General features: G+C 35.0%; 1 protein-coding gene across 1 annotated transcript; it reads right to left on the minus strand.

Moving 5' to 3' along the window:
- Window positions 1-334: 334 nt before the first annotated feature.
- LOC116898531 (receptor tyrosine-protein kinase erbB-4-like) lies at window positions 335-20,065 on the minus strand. Its single transcript, XM_032899751.1, has 6 exons — window positions 19,910-20,065; window positions 17,081-17,222; window positions 14,390-14,503; window positions 8,882-9,008; window positions 1,894-1,967; window positions 335-874 (listed from the first exon to the last, which is right to left on the minus strand). The coding sequence occupies exons 1-6, from the start codon at window positions 20,063-20,065 to the stop codon at window positions 780-782; spliced, it is 708 nt and encodes a 235-aa protein (XP_032755642.1). The 3' UTR covers window positions 335-779.
- Window positions 20,066-20,670: the final 605 nt, after the last annotated feature.

The raw sequence follows: 20,670 nt of genomic DNA on the forward strand, positions 1-20,670 counted from the left end.
AAGGATATTGAACATTTTTCTAGTATTTATTGACTATTTGTACTGCTTTTCAAAACTCAAAGAAAACTTTAAAAGAGTAGTGGCTCACTAAAGATTCATTTTATCATGTATATTTAAAATAGTGACATTGATATGTTCTCGTAATATCCCTCTGATATCTGTATTTATTTGTTAATTTAATTTAATTTTTTACTTATTCACTTTACATCCCACTCACTGCCCCCTCTTGGTCACCCCCTCCCACAGTCCTTCCCCGTTCCCCCTCCCCTTCTCCTCTGAGGGGATGGACCTCTCCAGGTACCTCCCACACTGGTGTTTCATGTCTGCAAGGTTAGGTGCTTCCTCTCCCACTAATGACCTCTCTGTTTATTATTCAACACTAAGAATAGGGAACCTACAACAGTAACATCAACATAGGATGTGTGGTGCAAACAATGGCATCAGAGAGAGAACTCAAACCCCTGGCTACAGCAGAAAATGTTCCCCACACACTCGAGTCATTACTGAGTCGTCTACATTTATGTCTTAGTATGACATAAAATACATATAAAGTTCAATTATACAGATCATATTACATGCCTTATACCAGAAACACATTAATATCTGCCCAGGCAATAAGCAGTTAAAAACCAAACTAGGAATTCTGTGTGTCTCATGTCACATCAGGGATTATTTCAGGAGGCACATTTTTGGAATTAATCAATAGACTATCATAACATTAAAAAGCTTGTGATAGTCCTCTCTATATTCAAGCAGCTGACTGCACCAAACATATTCACCTACCTGTAGAGAACTCTTCCTCCAATGGTGACAAGGTTGGAGAAAACACTAAAATCTGTCATATTTGGTGGCCAAGATTGTATGTTCAGGAAACCTACAGGGAGTAAGAAAGTGATATAATAATTCATGATAGCACTTTTCAATGTCAGTGTTAGCGATTGTTCAAACATGATGAAAATATACTGAAAAATAGGAAGTAAGCAAAAGACAATTAAACCACTTTTGTAGTATCCACCACTTACTTATCACTTTACAATTAAGTATAATACTATGAGTTCCTGGAGTTAACAGTAAATTAATAATGGTTATTAAAAAATAGCATCAATAGTCCATGATTTGGGGTTGGGGATTTAGCTCAGTGGTATAGCGCTTGCCTAGCAAGCACAAGGCCCTGGGTTCGGTACCCAGCTCTGGAAAAAAAAAAAAAAAAAGAGTCCATGATTTAAGACTCAGGGACTCATAAACCTGGACATGTCAATATTAAAAGAGCATAATTTACTTTATTGTAGTAGATACATATACATAAATTTTTATCAAGTTAAAAATAAAAATAAAGTTCTATTTCCTTTAATTCCTTAACCACTTATCTATATACTATGATATATGTATCTCCATAAAATCTATAATATTTCGTTCAGCCCTAACTCATCAGGTTTTGTTTTCTGTGATGTTAAATCCAAAGTTGATTCATATTTATGAACCCATAATAATTAGTATAAGAGAATTAAAAACAGTAAATACTCAAAAAAATATCATACTAATGGAGTGCTATCTATTCTTCACAGTAAACTCTTGTTCCTATGAGGGAGTCAACTACAAAACAAGTGCCCAAGCATCATTTATTTTTTGGTATTTGAAAACACAATAATAACAATATTTCAAAGTTTATGCCTGAATTTTATTGGCTTTAGAATATGAAAGCTAAGGGATCATTTGAGTTTTAAAGATTCTTCTTTTAAGAACGTATTGCTATTGTAAAATGTAACTATTTCAAGAAAATACCATGTCACATAGCTTATGGCAGTCTGTCTGTCTGTCTGTCTATCTATCTATCTATCTATCTATCTATTTATCTATCTATCTATCTATCTACTTATCTACTATTAAAAGTACCTGTTATTTCTCTGACTGTCCGAAAGACATTCAGTTTCTCTGGGTCTATGGCGTCAATAGCATTGTAAGGGTCCCTACAAAATCAAGAAAAGATGCAGCCAAATTTAAAACAATTATTTTATAACACAGACAATACTTGCTTCCATCTAAAAAATATATATAGCAAATTTATTAATACAAAGTATAAAAGTTTTTACATTTTTAAATTACCCCTTATGAAAATTCTTTAAAATTCACATCATATTTTAAAAGTTATCATTAAAATACTAATAAATTGTGTTCTGTTTTCATCTTACAAATTATTTTAGGTAAATAATGGCCATTGAAAATAATTGCATACTTGAATACTAAGACCAACATTATACCAAACTATTTCAGTAATTGAAATACTTTCAGTAATTCAAGGAAAATATCCCAGTTGTTAAATTCCTTACTTTAAAAGGATCCACAATATGTATTAAGCTTTCATATTTTCATGGAAATGATAAATTCTATGCAGATGCACCTTCCTATGAGATATTGAGCACTGAACTTTCTAAAAGGAATGAACTTAGAATTTTCTAGAATTATATAGCAATTAAAAGACTTTTATTCTTCCTATGACCATTTATCCTTTGTATCATCTGTGAAAATTTTCTAATTTGTGTGTGCGAAAAATCCAGAATACAGTAGTTTCATTGAATACAATCTTAATTGGGTTGTCAACCAAAGTACTTTATGATAGCTCAACAATCCAATAGGTACAGGGCATAGCTGCTGGAAATGCACTTTGCTTCCACTGAAAGTCGAGTCTTTGAAAGACCATTATTTTCAGCAACCATGAAATCCAGGTTGATCTCTCGAAGCACCTGACACTGGCTCTCTAAACTCATTTCATCAGCGTATTACCCCACACGATGGGCCTTCTCATCACTTTAAAAAGGCTTTGCTTGATTAAATTACATTTTAATCTAAGAAGTGCAATCAATGCAATGTACTACGAGCTTAAAGTACAGTGCTGTAGGATGCTAGGATGCTGTGTGTTGCTGAGACTGGAAAACTATAAGCATGCTTTTCTATGACTCAAAATAAACTATTGATCCAGATTATTCTTAGTGTCACATGAATATCTCTTAAAAGCTTAAATCTTATATGTTAAGTTCTCGAAAAGTTGAATTCTTGGTATGACACACACTCTCTCATACATGCATAAGTGCATATATGTGTATAGGCATAGGTATATTGTGTTACATAATATATGGCCATTATTATTTCTAATGCGCATATATGTAAAAACAAGGTATAATTCATGATTAAAATGTTGCATTTATCTTTTAAAAATAATATTTATCTATTCTTTGAAAATTTCATACATATATATAGTATATCTTGATCATATTCACCCCTAAAACCTCATTCCAATTTCATCCCAGCCCATCCAAAGCATCCTCCTATCTACCAACTTCATGTCCTCTTTTGACTTCAAATATTTGAATACACTGATTCCAGTTAATGCTGAGCATATTCACATGGTTATGGTATTGTCAACTGGAATATGTGGCAAGACACCAAATAGAGTCCCACTCTCTCCTCCAGCAGCCGTTGATTCCCTCCATATTCTCAGCTAAGCAGCCTGACAGGTCTCCGTGATGGAGGTCCTTCCTAGCTTGGTTTTGTGCAGGTCTTGGGCAGGTGGCCACAGGTGTTATAAGTTCATGTGTGCAGCAGCCATGCCATATCCAGACGACATTTTGTTGTACTCCTAATCACAAGTCCATTATGGAATTCTATATTCATTTTTTTTTTTATTATTATTAACAGTTTTCTTATATACATTTCAGTGTTATTCCTTTCCCGGTTCCGGGCAAACATCCCTCCCCCTCCCTTCCTTATGGGTGTTGCCCTCCCAACCCTCCCCCCATTGCTGCCCTCTCCCCAACAGTCTAGTTCACTGGGGGTTCAGTCATATTCATTTTTAATGTAAAAAAAAATTTAAGTCTGAGGAGATAGAAGCCCTTAAATTGGAGAAATAATTTTTAACATTGCTCTCCCATGGAAAGTAACTTACAACAATTTTGACTACAAAATCAAATATCCTGACATCAGTGAGAAAGAATCTAAATTCAGGGCAAGCATACAGTAATGAAGTTAGCCCAAATCATGACTTAAAACTTCTCAGTTGCTAGGAATTAAATAAATTCTTGGTCATTAATATGAAGCTGAATAAACCACACATGTTTTATATACTTAATTTTAGAGAGTCAGGATTGCCATAAAGTAAGTTGACAAAATTCTCCTTTCAGCTTCAAAGTACCTCTAGGGATTGTCACCCTAAGTCATCAGAGATCTACAGTACCTTAAAATTGCTTTCCTATCTAAACACAGAGCCATGTAGAAGAATATTGTGGCCCCTTGTCATTCTTTTTGGTGAGCCACAACAACTTTCAGCATAGAAAAAACAAATTAACGAATCTCCTGAAAGAAAGTCATTTTGTCATGAAACCTAGGCGTGACTTCCACTATCTACCATGACTGAGACCTGTTATGAAAACCTGTTCCTGTCAGTCTCTTTATATGACACAGTGACAGCATGCTTGTGAGCAGCATGTGGCTGTAAGAACATGTACATGAACAATGCCAGGACAAAGGACGAGAGGGATTTTGCAAGACTATAATTCTCATTCTAATCAAAGGATATGAGTTGAATTTCCATTCATGGTAAAGACACTACAAAATCACGGTGTGAGTGTACCAATTACCTTTCTTTATATCTCTCTCTTTTTTTTAAATCTTTATTAACTTGAGTATTTCTTAGTTACATTTCGATTGTTATTCCCCTCCCCGGTTTCCAGGCCAACATCCCCCTAACCCCTCTCCCTCCCGTTCTATATGGGCTTCCCCTCCCCATCCTCCCCCCATTATATATCTCTTAAAGGACAAAATCTTATTGAAAAATGTTCAAGACTATTTTCTGAAAGAAATGATTGTCTTAATATCATTTAATTATGTCTTTTAACCTCATTATTAAATAACTGTCAATGAATATTACTATCGTATTAAAAGTCACTATTAATATATTGAGAGTGATGGCAATGAAAGTACATAAAACATTTTATTTACTAGAAGTTTACTGTTTGTAATATAGTAGTCACATTAAAAATCTGCTCTGACCCCTCTTTCTCTCTACCTCCCCCCACACACAAACACAGACTGCTACCCTGGTGTGTGTGTGTGTGTGTGTGTGTGTGTGTGTGTGTGTGTGTGTGTGTGTGTGTGTGTGTGTTGTCTTAGATCTATTGATTTGATTTTATAGGCATAGATTCATGAAATGGATGGGAAAGGCTTCAGAATATATGGGTTATCCTGGCAGGAGACTGAGAATGAAGAATATTTCACATATATTTGTCTTGTAAATTGCCATATATATTTTCCTTGAGGCACAATAGTATTAAATTTTAACTTCAAGTACTCCAAGTTGCAGTGTTATGATTAAGAACAGATAATCATCTGAACTAAGAAGCATGATGTATCTGAAATAATAATTTGCCTTTTATGTCTTTTCTAAGATAGTCTATAAAAGACTAGCATTAAGCTATAAAGTACTATTAATTGAACCCTTTTCTGAGCTATAAAATAGACAGTCACTGAGGTTCTGTTGCTGTCTTCTCAATGCCTTTTGTTCCCTTTGTCCTATTTTCCCCTCCACTTTCCCTACCATGTGTACTATTCATTAAGATTTTACTGGTATGGGGCTGGACAAATCAAAAACCTTTTGATTTATTCACCAAAACAATCAGAAAGGCTATTTATTAGCAATCCATTTTCCAGCTTTTCACTGGAGGAAAGAAAATGATTGTCAAGAAAGAGACTCCACAGAGCTCCACTCACTCCATTCATCACTTTGCTGTGATTCAAACTCTATGCAGGATCAGGTCACCTACATAAACCATCTCATCTGTCTTTTGTGGGGCTCATTTTAAAGACATGCTTTTACCTTTGGACTTGTAGTCCACATTGTTTTTCTAGGCAGTTCATTTTCACTTGAATGATTTGTGATATTATAGTCCTTACAGAGTGAGGAAGTTTAACAAACTCTCTGTGATCCCTATTGTCCATTATATTTATTTATATTTGTTTGGTATGTATATGTTGACTATGCTCTAAAGCAGAGATAAATATGCAAAGTCCTCATAAATAGCATAACTCCACAATAATCTTCTGTATTGAAGCAAGACAAAAATAATATTTTAAAAATCACTAAATCATCGGGTTTTTTTTTCAAATTTTTCTCTTACAAACATTATTTAGAAGAAATTTGACCATAGGTAAGTCACCGTTCATAATTTTCAACTATAATAATTTTCCATACAGAAGTCATCTATAGAGGTAGTTTTGCTTCATTCAATTGAAATTGGGACACTTACAGGAATGTTTTCATTTTAATAGTAATTAGGCTTTTAATAATAACCCAAGGGCAGTGCTTTTAAAATCATCTTAGAGCAAAGGATTTCCCTTTGTCCTCTACAATCTTAGAAATGCACTACTAGAGAGAACCTCAGATGTTCTAAGTTTACACTGAGTCTTTATTCGTGTGAAATTCCCTAGCCATTTTGTCACAGTTTCAAAGACTCTTAGTTACCTCTGTAGTGTTGTGTGTGTGTGTGTGTGTGTGTGTGTGTGTGTGTGTGTGTAAAAATATATCTACTTAGTTATTTTCTATATCAGTCTTCAGGTACTCAAATGTCCTTTACTTTCTTATATTTTTTATACAGAATGATTTCTAGTGCTATTTATCATAAATCTCAATTTTGATTCTAAGTAGAAGTTAATAATTTTTCTATCAATACCTTTTTTATCATACTGGGAAATTTTCTTATATTTGTTTTAATAATAACTACAAATTCCAATGATTTTTTTAAAAATTATGTATTTAAAATAAGAACATTATCTCTAGATTTTATTTTGAACTTTAACCTTTGAAATGTAAGTAAAGAAATATAAAATAAACATTTTAAAAAACGACAAATGCTTGATACACACACACACACACACATACACACAAACACACATGCACACACACACACAGAATATAAGATGTTTGACCAGACAATGCCAAAAACCACTTCTGTTAATCCACTCACTTTATGAGTACAGATTTTCAAATTTTACCAAACCTTGAAGGCTTGAAGCTACTACACTTATCGTATCTGTGATATTTAATATCAGCAATGTTAGAAGATGTAGAGTCACCTAAGAGATCTCTGAGCTCACCTGTGAGAGATAACCTACATTAGTTTAGCTTCTCATTATGCTCGTGAGGAATAATCTAGATCTAGTCAGCTTAGGTGGGAAAACCAACTTGAAAAGTGGCTGGTGGTATTTTAGAGGCTGGAGGTGTGGACTGAATAAAAAGGGGAATGAGCCATATATATATTTATGTATATGTGCATGCATATATGTCTATGTATGTTAATCTGCTGTCCTACAGACTTGCTTTCCTGAACTCTTTGCCATGTTAGATGTAGCTTGAAACTGTGAACTCAGTGTAAACCCTTCCCTTCTTACATTGGTTCTGCAAGGGTATCTTATAACAGTAATAGAAAAAATAACCACAACAGTGTTCATATAAAAGGAAGCAGTGGGAGTCAAGTGGCTCCCTCTACTTGCTTGCACTAGTAACAGATGATCTTTTGTTCATAGGGATATTTTAAAAAAAGATAATTGACATGTACATATATCCCTTTCCAGATGTCATATACTCATTCAATTATTTAGCATACAAACAAACAAACAAATAAATCTTGACCCAAATATCCTACCCAAAGTGCTAAAGATGCTAGGTCAACAATAGATGATTTCAGAGGAACTGTGTGGTCCTTAGTAAGGTTAACCAAATGGATCCAATTTCAGAATGGTGGTCACTCAACACATCATTGCCATACTTGATGTGGGATTAAAATTACCAACTTCTTAAATGGAAGTTAGTAATCTTAATTTCCTGTTAAAAAGTATTGATTTGTCTAAACATAACACAATAGACAGAAGATTCGTGTATACTTTTACAGCATATGACATGGGGCTATATTAAAACTGTCTTTTTAATAGAGATGTTTTATGCAAGAGCATAAATAATAATTTGTTTGAATGAAGATAAATACTCTGTCCCATTGTTCATGCTGTTCTTATTTGGAGATATTTATTCATAATATGCTCTGTTATTTTGCTTCCAGAAATGATGTGATATATGTTCAGTCTAAGAGTTGAATTAAAAGATGCGAGAGATAGTCTTTATTTGTAGCCTGTAGCAATAATATTTAGAGATTAAGTACTAATATAGACAAATAGATAAAATACAAAGCATAGCTATTGACATTTTTATTACACAAAGAATACAAACTCAGTTATTTCCCCAGTTAAAGCCAGCAGCCGGTTCTGTAATGAAGGACCCCAGATAATGTAACAATTTTTATTACCAAAATAAAATCCACTTTATAGTAGCACTAATTTCCCCATATAAGAGACAAATAGAAGAATATATCATAAAAGAAAATTTTAAAAAACAGATCAGGAAAATTTCAACTTAATTTTAAGTCAGGTTTGTTAAGTCGTTTCATGTTAAGGTTTTGTTAGCTTGCCTGCTTGTTTGTTTGATTTTTTAATATATGCTGTTTTGAACTAATTCTTTGCAAACTCAAGAGTAATTTTTCACTTTATATTTTCTTCTAAGTATCTAAGTCCTAGGGTTTCCTAAGGCTATGGCTTTTAGGAGATTTCCTGGAAAGTACATTCAAGCAGAATTAGAGACTTGCATTCTCATTTCAAAATAATAACCAAACTCCAAATGCAGGTGTGTCCCAGCACTACTGAAAGGATGTCCACCGCTTTGGATGGAAAGAGTTTAAGAAAAAGTAAAAATGTTCTAGGTCCAGATGAATCAACAATGCCAGCATGTAGAGATATGGAACACTTTCACTTTGCAGAACTACACTGTAGAACATTGAATACTGACCCATGAATGCCAGTCACAAGAAAGATGAGATTCCCGTTGATCTTGGTGCAGTTTATGAATTTGTCAATGTTACTGGAATCCACAGTCTGAGCAGACATCAAGGATCCGGTGCCGATTCCATCACATGCTATAGAAGTAAGAGTCAGAGTAAACAGCTTGCAAAACATATTATTGGCTAATAATCACTGTATTTTCCTTATAAAATAAAAATGTTTATTTCAGAATTTAAAATTAGTTATGGTTTTTCTAAAAGTAAAGCTATTTATTGTTTTCTTTTGGTTTTCAAGACAGGTTTGCTCTGTGTACCCCTGGCTGTCTTGCTTTGTAGAACAAGATGGCCTCAAACTCAGAGCTCTGCTAAGAAATGAGTGCTCAGATTTTACCCATTTCCCCTTTTCTAGACTGGTATTTTGTCTGGCTTGATTTTGTGTAAGTCTTGTAAATAGACTCAGAACTCTGATGCATTTATATGATCCTCAGGCCATGAAGTAGGGTGGATAGGGAGGAAGAGAGGATCTGCAATTGGTGGGGGAGGGGTAAGAATAAAATCAAAATCTATTATATGACCATGCATGGTGATATACACCTTTAATCCCAGCCCATTTGTTCTTGAAGATATTTTCCTTTATTCATTTATTATTACATATATTTTATTTCTCTACCTTAAGTCTTCTTCTGTTTTAGTACACACATACACACACACACACACACACACACACACACACAAATATGAATTCAGATAAAACATGCCACATTTGTCTGAGGACGATTTATTTTCCTTAACATAATAATTTTTCTTTCATTTGCTTTCCAAAATATGTCACATTCTTTTTTCTAAAATTTCATTATATAATATTTTCATTATCTGTTCATTTATTGAAAGAAGCTAGATGGAGGTACAGGGAGGCCTAGGACTGGACCCTTCCAGTGTCCATCTGTGACAAGATCTGGGATTGTCCCACAGCTCTCATATACAAAACTTGCCCTGAGAGAGCTGGTCTCCCAGGAATGATCTCAGTCCTAAGATCACAGGCTCATTGGCCCACAAGCTCACAGGCCCAGAGGAGGGACAAGCTCCAATCAGAGACAGAGGACTCTTCCTCCAATGGTGAGACTGACTAACAGCGTAGACAACCAGATGGTGAGAAGCAAGCTCAAGAAACTAAGCAACAGACAACAAGACTATTTGGCATCGTCAGAAGTCAGTCCTCTCCCCACAGCAAATACTAAATATCCCAACACACCTGAAAAGAAAGATTTGAATTTGAAATCGCATCTTCTGATGATGCTAGAGGACTTTCAGAAAGACATAAATAACTCCATTAAAGAAATACAGGTAAATAAGTAGAAGCACTTAAAGAGCAAACACACACACACACACACACACACACACACACACACACACACACACACAAAACCCTTAAAGAATTAAAACACAACCAAAACAGTAAAGCAATTAAACAAAACCATCCAGGATGTAAAAATGGAAATAGAAACAATAAAGAAACCACAAAGGGAGACAACCCTAGAGATAGAAACCCTAGGAAAGAGATCAGGAGTCATAGACTCAAGCATGACAAACAGAATACAAGAGATTAAAGAGAGAATCTCAGGGGCAGAAGAGACCATGGAAAACATTGAAACAATAGTCAAAGAAAATGCAAAAAGCAAAAAGTTCCTAACCCAAAACATCCAGGAAATCCAGGACACAATGAGAATGTCAAACCTAAGAATAGCAAGTATAGAAGAGAGCAAAGACTCTCAACTTAAAGGGCTAGTAAATATCTGCAACAAAATTATAGAAGAAAACTTCAATAATCTAAAGAAAGAGATGCTCATAACATACAAGGAGCCTACAAAACTCCAAATAGATTGGACCAGAAGAGAAATTCCTTCCATCACATAGTAGTCAAAATACCAAATGCACAAAACAAAGAAAGAATATTAAAAGTACTAAGGGAAAAAGGTCACGTAACATATAAAGGCAGACCTATCAGAATTACACCAGACTTCAACACAGACCATGAAAGCTAGGAGATCCTGGACAGATGGCATACAGACCCTAAGAGAACACAAATGTTGGCCCAGGCTACCCCAGAAAAACTCTCAATAACCATAGATGGAGAAACCAAGATATTCCATGACAAAACAAAGTTTACAATATCTTTTCCAGAAATCCAGCCCTACAAAGGATAATATCGGAAAATAAACACTCTAAAAAGTCCACCCTTGAAAAAGCAAGAAAGTCCTTTTTGCCCCCCAAAAAAAGATAGACACACCAACATAATTTGGTGACTCAAAAACAAAAAATAATAGAAACCAACACTGTTCATTTAACTATCCATAACCTCAATGGACTCAATTTCCCAATAAAAAGACATAGACTAATATACTGTATACATAAACAGGATACAGCATTTTGTTGCATACAGGAAACACATCTCAGTGACAAAAACACTCAAACACTATTCTCAGCAAGAAAAGTCCAAGAAAATTTTTTCAAAATTTCAAAAAAGGTTTCATCAAGAACTGGAAAATATCATCCTCAAAAGGAATCTATGATTTAAAAAAAAAAACAGAAAAACACACATGGTATGCACTCATTGATAAGTGGCTATTAGCCCAAATGCTTGAATTACCCTAGATGCACAGAACACCTGAACCTCAAGAAGGACAGCCAAAATGCAAATGCTTCACTCCTTCTTTAAAAGGGGAACAAGAATACCCTTGGGAGGCAATAGGGAGGCAAAGTTTAGAACAGAGGCAGAAGGAAAACTAGGGACTAGAAAATGTGGCCCCCTCTCTACAGCTCTCAATTAGACAAGATGGATGAAGTCAAAGAACAGGACTACAGGAAAGGATGTAAAGATCAATTTGGAAAGGAACACAGCCAAAATACAGCAAACAGATGATATGCTAATGCCATCATTAAACCACTGAACTGAGAACGGGAACCAGAGAAAGGACTGGAAGAGCTTGAAGTGCCAGGATATAATATAAACTCAAACAAATCAGTAACCCCTCTACTCAAAGGATAAACAGGCTGAGAAAGAAATTATGGAAATGACACCTTTCACAATAGTCACAAATAATATAAAATACCTTGGTGTGACTCTAACTAAGCAAGTGAAAGTCTGTATGAAAAGAACTTCAAGTCTCTGAAGAAAGAAATTGAAGATCTCAGACAATGGAAAGATCTCCCATGTTCATGGATCGACAGGATTAATACAATAGAAAGGGCCATCTTGCTGAAAGCAATTTACAGATTTAATGCAATACCCATCAAAATCCCACGTCAATTCTTCACAGAGTTAGAAAGAGTAATTTGAAAATGTATTTGGAATAACAAAAAACGCAGGATTGCAAAAAATATTCTCAACAGTAGAAGAACTTTTTGGGGAATCATCATCTCTGACCTCAAGCAGTATTACAGAGCAATCATGATAAAAACGGAATGCTATTTGTACAGAGATAGGCAGGTAGATCAATGGAATAGAATTGAAGACCCAGAAATGAACCCACAAACCTATAGTCACTTGATATTTGAAACAGGAGTTAAAAGTATCCAATGGAAATAAAACAGTGTTTTCAACAAATGGCGCTGGTTCAACTGGAGGTCAGTATGTATAGTTCAATTTAACCCATTCTTATCTACTTGTACAAAGCTCAAGTCCAAGTGGATCAAAGACCTACACATAAAACCAGATACATGGAAACAAATAGAAGAGAAAGTGGAGAAGAGCCTTAAACACATAAGCAATGTGAAAATTTCCTGAACAGAACACCAATGATTTATGCTCTAAGATCAAGAATTGACACATGGGACCTCATACAATTGCAAAGCTTGTGTAAGACAAAGGGCACTATCAATAGGACAAAAAGGCAATCAACAGATTGGGAAAAGTTCTTTATAATCCTACACCCTATAGAATGCTAATATCTAATATATACAAAAACACAGGAAGTTAGACTCCAGAGAATCAAATAATCCTATTATAAATGGGGTACAGATCTACACAAAGAATTCTCAGCTGAGGAATACTGAATGGCTGAGAAGCACCTAAAGAAATGTTTGACATCCTTATTCATCAGGGAAATGTGAGTCAAAACAACCCTTGAGATTCCACCTCACACCAGTCAGAATGGCTAAGATAAAAAAATGCAGGTGACAAACGATGCTTGGGAGGATGTAGAGACATAGGAACACTCCTCCTTTGCTGGCGAGATTGCAAGCTAGTATAACCACTCTGGAAATCATTCTGGTCAGTTTCTCAGAAAGTTGGACATTGTACTACCTGAGGACCCAGCTATCTCATTCCTAAGCATAAAGCTAAAATGTGCCCCAACATATAAGAAGGACACTTGCTCCAGCTTCCGCAGGTTGTGGAGAAGTGTGGGGGGCCGTGTTAGGTAGGAGGTGAGGACATCCTAGTGCAAACAGTGGTAGAGAGAAGGTATGGGATGTGGAACAGAGGGTGTACAGGGAGAGGGATGAAGTCTGGAGTGTTAAAAAAGAACTAAATAAATTTTAAAAAGAGTTTCATTTAAATTGAAAATCAGCATACAGTTACCACCTAGGCATAACTGAAATAAAGATTATATCAATTAATACATTATATTGAATTTCTTATACATAGTTCATTTTAAAACATGAATTTAAATTTTAAATTCTGGTATTTTATTAAAATGTTTTCTTGGTCTACTAATATTAAAAACCTACAATTTGAATAACAATAATATATTAAAATATATATTAAATTGAGAGTATTGTGGTAATAGAAATGTAGTACTAGGGCCATATACACACATACATACATATATCTATAATATCTATCTATCTATCTATCTATCTACATCTATATCTATTATCTATCTATCTATATCTATAAAATGGTTTCTGAAAGATCAACTTTGAAAAGGTTTGGACTTTAGTTACAGATATTTAGAGAGAGAGAGAGACAGACAGACAGAGACAGAGGCATTCACACTAATAGCATGTAGTCGAAGAGTGTGAGGTTCCCTTCTCCTTGCCTTAGTATTTCAAAGTTGATCATTTGACAAATTTGAATTCTGTTCTGATGTAGCTTATTCTATAGAGGAATTCATGTGTGTGCACCACACATGTCCGTGCGTGCATGCGTGCGCGTGCGCACACACACACACACACACACACACACGCACACACACACACACACATACACACACACACACAAATGAACACTTTGTATAATTTTTCTGAGAAGCTAATCTCACTGGTCTATTAGTAGGTAAATGAAGCCAGAGCTCTACTTTTAATATCAGTACTCTGGAGGCAAACACAGACATATCTCTCATTTCCAGGTCTGCCTGATCTACAGATGGAGTTCTAGGACAGCCAATGTTCCAAGACAGCTACTCAAGAAAACCCTGTTTTAAAACACCAAAACCTAAACCAACAACCACAACAAAAAGGCAGAAAAGCTTTTGGTAATGACATGTTGTAGCCCAATACATTCAAGAATCACTCACCTTTGGGGCAAATATCAGTGCAAGGCTTACACATTTTAATTCCATTTTCTTCGACTTCCATCTTGGAACTAGGGCAGGCTCGTACACAAGAACTGGAATCTACCACGAAGTTATCTGATATTTAAAAGGAATTCACATAAGCAATAGTGGTTAACCATCAAGTTAAAAAAGAGATAAATTCTGATGTAAAAATTATTAGCATTATTGATAATGTATATGACTCTTCCTCTGCACCAAATCAATCCCTGAACACCAGAACCTGAAACAACATCTTCAGTGTACTCTCTCCAGTCCAAGAGCAGTGTGTGACAAACATGCGTATCTGCTTGCTTACTGCTCCATATTCTGAATTGCCCCCAAGGTAGAATTATTTCTTTTATAGACTTAGGAAACTACATTACATTTAGTTTGTGTTTCTCAATAGTCACACTTCATTTAATGACATTATGCAAGTTGGAAGTCTAAAATACTTCAAGTTCATGAAGCACAAATGAAGCTTAAGTTAAACTGCCTTGGATCAAGAGAGCACAATTCAAATATAAGAGCTAATGCTTAAACTGCAACCAGTGCATTATTGGAGTGCTAACAAAATTTTCTGATGCATAGTAAATATTTGAAAGATACCATGTTAGCAAAGGCGTACAATTAGACAAGGGACATATTATTACTCAGACTTGGTGATATGCCTAGGAACCAGTAATCTCTGAGGTGCCAAGACTTTCTCTTCGAAATAAAAAATAAATCACTGTATCTACATAAGTAGAGGAACAACATGACGTGTACAGGAATATTATAGTTTGAAATGCAGCAAACTTCCCTAAAAACTGCCCTTTACCTGTTGGCAAAAAATGAAAACTTCCAAACATGCTGTGAGACCAAAGCAGAAAAGCCATGTGGTTTTAGTAATTCAGCTTGATGGATCTTATGATTTAATTTCCTCTTTGATATTTTGTCTATGGTTGGGGGAAATGCCCTAGGGATTTATGAAGCCCCAAGCCCAAGACCTCTAAGTTTTCAGAGTCAAGACCCACTGTCTATGGCATGGGATTGTATACCAATTAACAACTTCTGAAATGAATTTAGGACCTGATAGAGACAGAAAATGTAATCATGGGTCTGGGTTTATTTTTTGGCAGCATGGTCATTATCAGCATACTGTCTTTATTTGGAATGATGAATTTATTTCCTCAAGAAGAGTCAGTATGACTGCATGGAGCTTAAAGGAGAGAACTCAGATGAGGTAGTGGTAGAAATCAAATAAGATACTAGGTACACAATGTCTAGGTAGTTACTAGCAGTCCACTGACATTATGTGGAGGAAAAAGTGGCTTAAGAGTACTTGCTTGCACTGTTAGAAGATACAGGGAATCCATGGTAGAATGATGGTATGGTTATTAATCAGCAAATGTTCCCACAACATTATACATTAGTCTCTAGACCTCTAGCTTCTGATGTGCTTATGGATGATTTTGAAGGTAGGTATTGTGGTTGGAAGTAGATTATTACAGAAGGCTTTGGAAGATCACACCCACCTTGGTTGTTAGTAGTCTCAATACCAGAGTCTTTGCCATAAGCTCCTCTACCATGATTTCACTCCCTTTCCTGCTTTGTAAGGACTGAAATCTCTGGAACCAGGAGAGAAATTTTACCCTTTTGCCTCTTAGGTTGTTTCTGTCAGATATTTCAATCATGGCAACACAAAGTAACCAATACAAGGAGCACGTACAATTCTGTCTGCATAAATTATATAGGATTACAAGTTATCTGCCATCAATCCCCTACTCAGAAATTATAAGATGTATTGAAGCCTGACCCTTCTTTCTTTTTTTCAACAAGTGTTTTAAGATTTAAGAATGCTGAAGTGGGCAGTGTAGACCCCAGGTTTAGAAGGTAAATGGCCAAGCAATCCAAATATCGATGTAGTTTGGCAACCCATGGCCAATGAGCAGTCTATAGATAGTCTTAGTATTACATTAGATAATCAATGAAGAGTTCTTAAACTGGCCAGAAAGAAGGATATTCTAGCTGCCTTCTTTAAAGTCTATAAAAACTTCTAAAGCTCCACTAATAGGAGTGTTAAAGTAAATGTTATTTAATTGAAAAATAAATTCCTTAATTAGACTTCCCAATAGGTAAAAAGTTTCTTTAGTCATTAAAAGCAAAGAATAAAAATATGTATGCTTATATATTTATATGACCACATATACTATTTAACATCTGATCAAAGTAATGATAGTCTTCTTGAATCTCTAACATGTGCTAAAAGTTTCTTAGATATCCCTTATTAAATTGTTAATTGGCATATATTCTATAAATAAAAAATCACCAATAAATATATGCACAATCTCAATTTTATCATAATCTGTCCTTATTTATAATACAGCCTGCTGGCAAAAATGATCTTTTCTGAGAAATAGCATCGTGTGTTGAAAACTTAGTAAGGGCTTAGTAATTCACTCTCCTTCAAGTTCACAAGCCTGGCACTAACTTGTTATGACTTCAGGCTAGTAACGTAACATGATGATCCTTACTTTTCTTCTTTCTTGAGAAATATGAATGGTAGGACCCAAATAAATGTAAAATAATTTACCATGTTTAATGTCAAGTTTCAAATTAGAATGATCACATATGAAACGTCTCATTTTTCAGGAAGAGCTCTAATCACTTGACCCATCTCAATGTGTCACTTACGTGGACATTTCTTAACACAGAATGCTCCATATGTGTACTTTGCATTGAAGTTGTGTTCCAGTTGAAAGGTGGTTGGATTGTAGACGAATGTTTGGGGACACTGAGTAACACAGGCTCCACTGTCATTGAAGTTCATGCAGGCCTGCAACAGGACAGGTACACCTGTAAACAACCTTCCTACACACTGATCAATAAAACATTGCTATCACGGTCTGGGGACAGGTACTGTTTTATTTACAATATTTCAATTTTAAAAATCCTGCCCAAATTGATAAATTGAAGTAATTGTGTCTATAACTTTTCATCAGCCTCCCAACCTCTTTTATGTCAATATATATTACCAGCTATATTAGTGATCTTCACATAAAGTAATATTCATGTGTATATATGTATATGTATACATATATGTATATGTTTATGATGTATATATATATATGTATACACAAACAAAACCATACATAAATAATACATATTTTTATACTGAAAATTGATTTATATTATCGAACATAGACAGGTGTGACAGATTATTTTAATTTGCACTCATTTAAAATATGTAAGTTCAATCTTTACAGTCAGTTTATATTTCCCAGTTCTGTAGGTAAGGATTTTGTTTTGGAGAGAGTGGTCAGTAAGCTTGTGTGTTGTGTGATGTATAAAATACAAGTACAATACATTCTACAATAGGAAACACGGTAATAGCCATTTATTTACCTGTACATAAGGAGAACCCAGAGCATGAGACTGACCAAGTGTAGTGGTTATAAAGGCAAAATGTAAAGAGGTGGTAAGCTATAGTTAGCCTGTGCTTAAATCAAATGATGCCACATTTTATGATAGCACATCATTTCCTGTACCCACCATGCTCTAAGGCATCTGTGTTTTGCTGATAGATTTGTTTTCAGATATCATTTTGTCATTGATATTTTCAAATTCACTTGAGAAGAATTGAAAATGATTTTTCTACCTAAGAGTTAGGTTTTTGATGTCAAAAAAATATAAGCATTTGAGTAACAAACATATGGACAACCTAACTCATTTAATTAAGAAATACCACTTTCTTATAAATAATTGAGAGCCTGAAAAAGAGCTACCATGATCCAAAACTGTGATTTACTCATTATAAATTGCCATATGGTTATTAATAAGAATTAATTTATTCTGTTCCCTCACAACATTTGCATCATCAATTGTTGTTTTAGAAAACATTTTATCACAACACGACAATTCTCTGATGATGGTCTTCAAGGTACATAATCCAAACAAGTTTCACTGATACATTATTTACTAAGATGACATTTCATTGGAAGAAATCTATGAAAAGGCAATCTAGAAAACTTAGTAAGGTTTAATTTATAACCGCAAACCATCATGTGTTCTTATATCTGAATTACAAACATACTTTCTGCATTGCTATGCAATGTCCATAGACTTCTTGGGAACAAGGGGATTCAAACCAGAGGAATTTACCTTTCAGTTAGCACACGAGCACGATATAACTTACACCAAAGCCTCAGCCTGGCGTTCATGAGCATTCTGTGTTAAATGCCAGAGTAGAATCACTGGACCATTCCAATATAGTAATGAAACGAGAGCTCTCAAGAGCACCTGGTACTGCTTATCACAATAATACAAGTGAAAGGGCACAGTGCCACATCCTACAGGGAGACCCTTTTCTACTGTTTACCACCACTCTGGCTTTGGAATCATTAATGCAACACCTGCAGTGTGCAGTGTCTTCAAAATCAAGCTTGGTTCTCTCCTCTCTGTGCTGATGACAGGCAAGAAAGGACCCTCAGTTTGGCTGCCAAGGCTCTTCCGTAGCTACTTAACACGTGCGCCCTTTCTATTCTTTCTTTGAATCCACTTTAACGAGATGTAGTTTTGTTTCACTAGAGAATCATATCAGGCAAATTAAGTCTCTCAGAATTTTTATGACTCAAACAAGAACTAGTTATGTCATTAATGCTCTAATTTTTATTTTGCTTATTAAAATCTCAGTTCTTAAAAAATTTCAATTAATATTTGTTTGGTGGAACAAAATAAATTTCCGATATGTTTGTTTTTAGAATTTTTAGAAGTAGAAAGATTAAATTGTGCCCATTCTCAAAGATAAAGTATATTGTTTATCATTTCAGATGAAATTAAAGTGGAATTCTGATTTATGAACTTAAGTATATCATCACTCATAGAGTTACATGTATATTAAAGGAACAAAAATTTATATCAAGGATATAATATAAAATGTAATTTAAAAATTCCAATGAAGCTATGAATGTTGTTTTTTGAAATAAAAATAACCTTTTCAAAAAATAAATCATTCATGCTATCCCGTAAATAGATTTAATGTGCATTCCTTAATTTTAAATATAGAATAATATTGGTTGTTAATACTGCAAACTGAAGAATATTTAAATGCATACATTCTTCTGACAGAACCTTGAAATAGATATTCAAGAGCAAGCTTCCCTCACTCATGGGGCTCAATACTGCAACAGCACCAAGCAGTCAGCAGAGAAGGTAGGGAAGTGATATTCTCAATCTCCAGTACTGTCCCTTCACACGTAAATTACAATTACAGAAATGCAGGATCGGTTAAACTGCCATAAACTAATTCTGTTTAATCAATAGACAACCTCAGTGGGGTGCCTTGTAGAATGGCACTGCACTTTTTCAAATAATTCAAACACAGGACTTAATCTTAATATAATCCAGTGTTAATAAATATTCAATATGAGTCTGATTCAGACATTGAGAGAGAGAGAGAGAGAGAGAGAGAGAGAGAGAGAGAGAGAGAGAGAGAGAGAGAGATTGATTCTAAATTAAACATACAAAGCAGTCAGTGTCCTTTGGTCCTGAGCAGCCTCCGGCGCATTCTCGATGGCAGCAGTCACTGACGTAGGGCCCATAGCACCTGCCGTCGCATTGTTCAGCACACACGGTCCTGGTCACTGTAGAAGACAGAGATGGGGTCTTAATCACAGCCATCTACTGACAGAGCTAAATTTGTAATAACAGCACATGTTCTGGGATTACATTTTACTCCAACTAGTATTGACTAATTCAGAAAACATTTAATGAATTAAGTCTGTAATTATCTTTGCATGCATTTACTACTTCAAGAAGAATGGAATCAGCAGTGAAGGGACTAAAGCACAGTGCTTTCTTTGGGAGAAAGTGCCTTGAGATACTCAACAGAAATAGATACATATATTTTTTGATTGACATTACATTTTACAGAAAAGGCAGGGAAGGTGCAAAATCAGGAAGAAAAGGAAAGGAAGGAATGGAGAAAGAGGAGGGAGGGAGGGAGGGAGGGAGGGAGGGAGGGAGGGAGGGAGGAAGCAAGGAAGGAAGGATGGAAACATATCTATATTTCTCACTGCTCTTTCCTTACTCATGAATCCAAGTCACAGCATCAAATTATTGTATAACTTAATAACAGGAATATACAGATGGGTATGAAAATTATAGCACAAGGGGACAGAACTCTACTTACTACTTATTTCCATTACTACAGAGATGTACTTTCTAAGTACTTTCTTAGTGTGAACATTACAGAGTATAATATATATGAGTGTGTATATATACAC

The sequence above is a fragment of the Rattus rattus genome, chromosome 4, assembly GCF_011064425.1.
Source record: "Rattus rattus isolate New Zealand chromosome 4, Rrattus_CSIRO_v1, whole genome shotgun sequence".
Classification (NCBI taxonomy): Eukaryota; Metazoa; Chordata; class Mammalia; order Rodentia; family Muridae; genus Rattus; species Rattus rattus.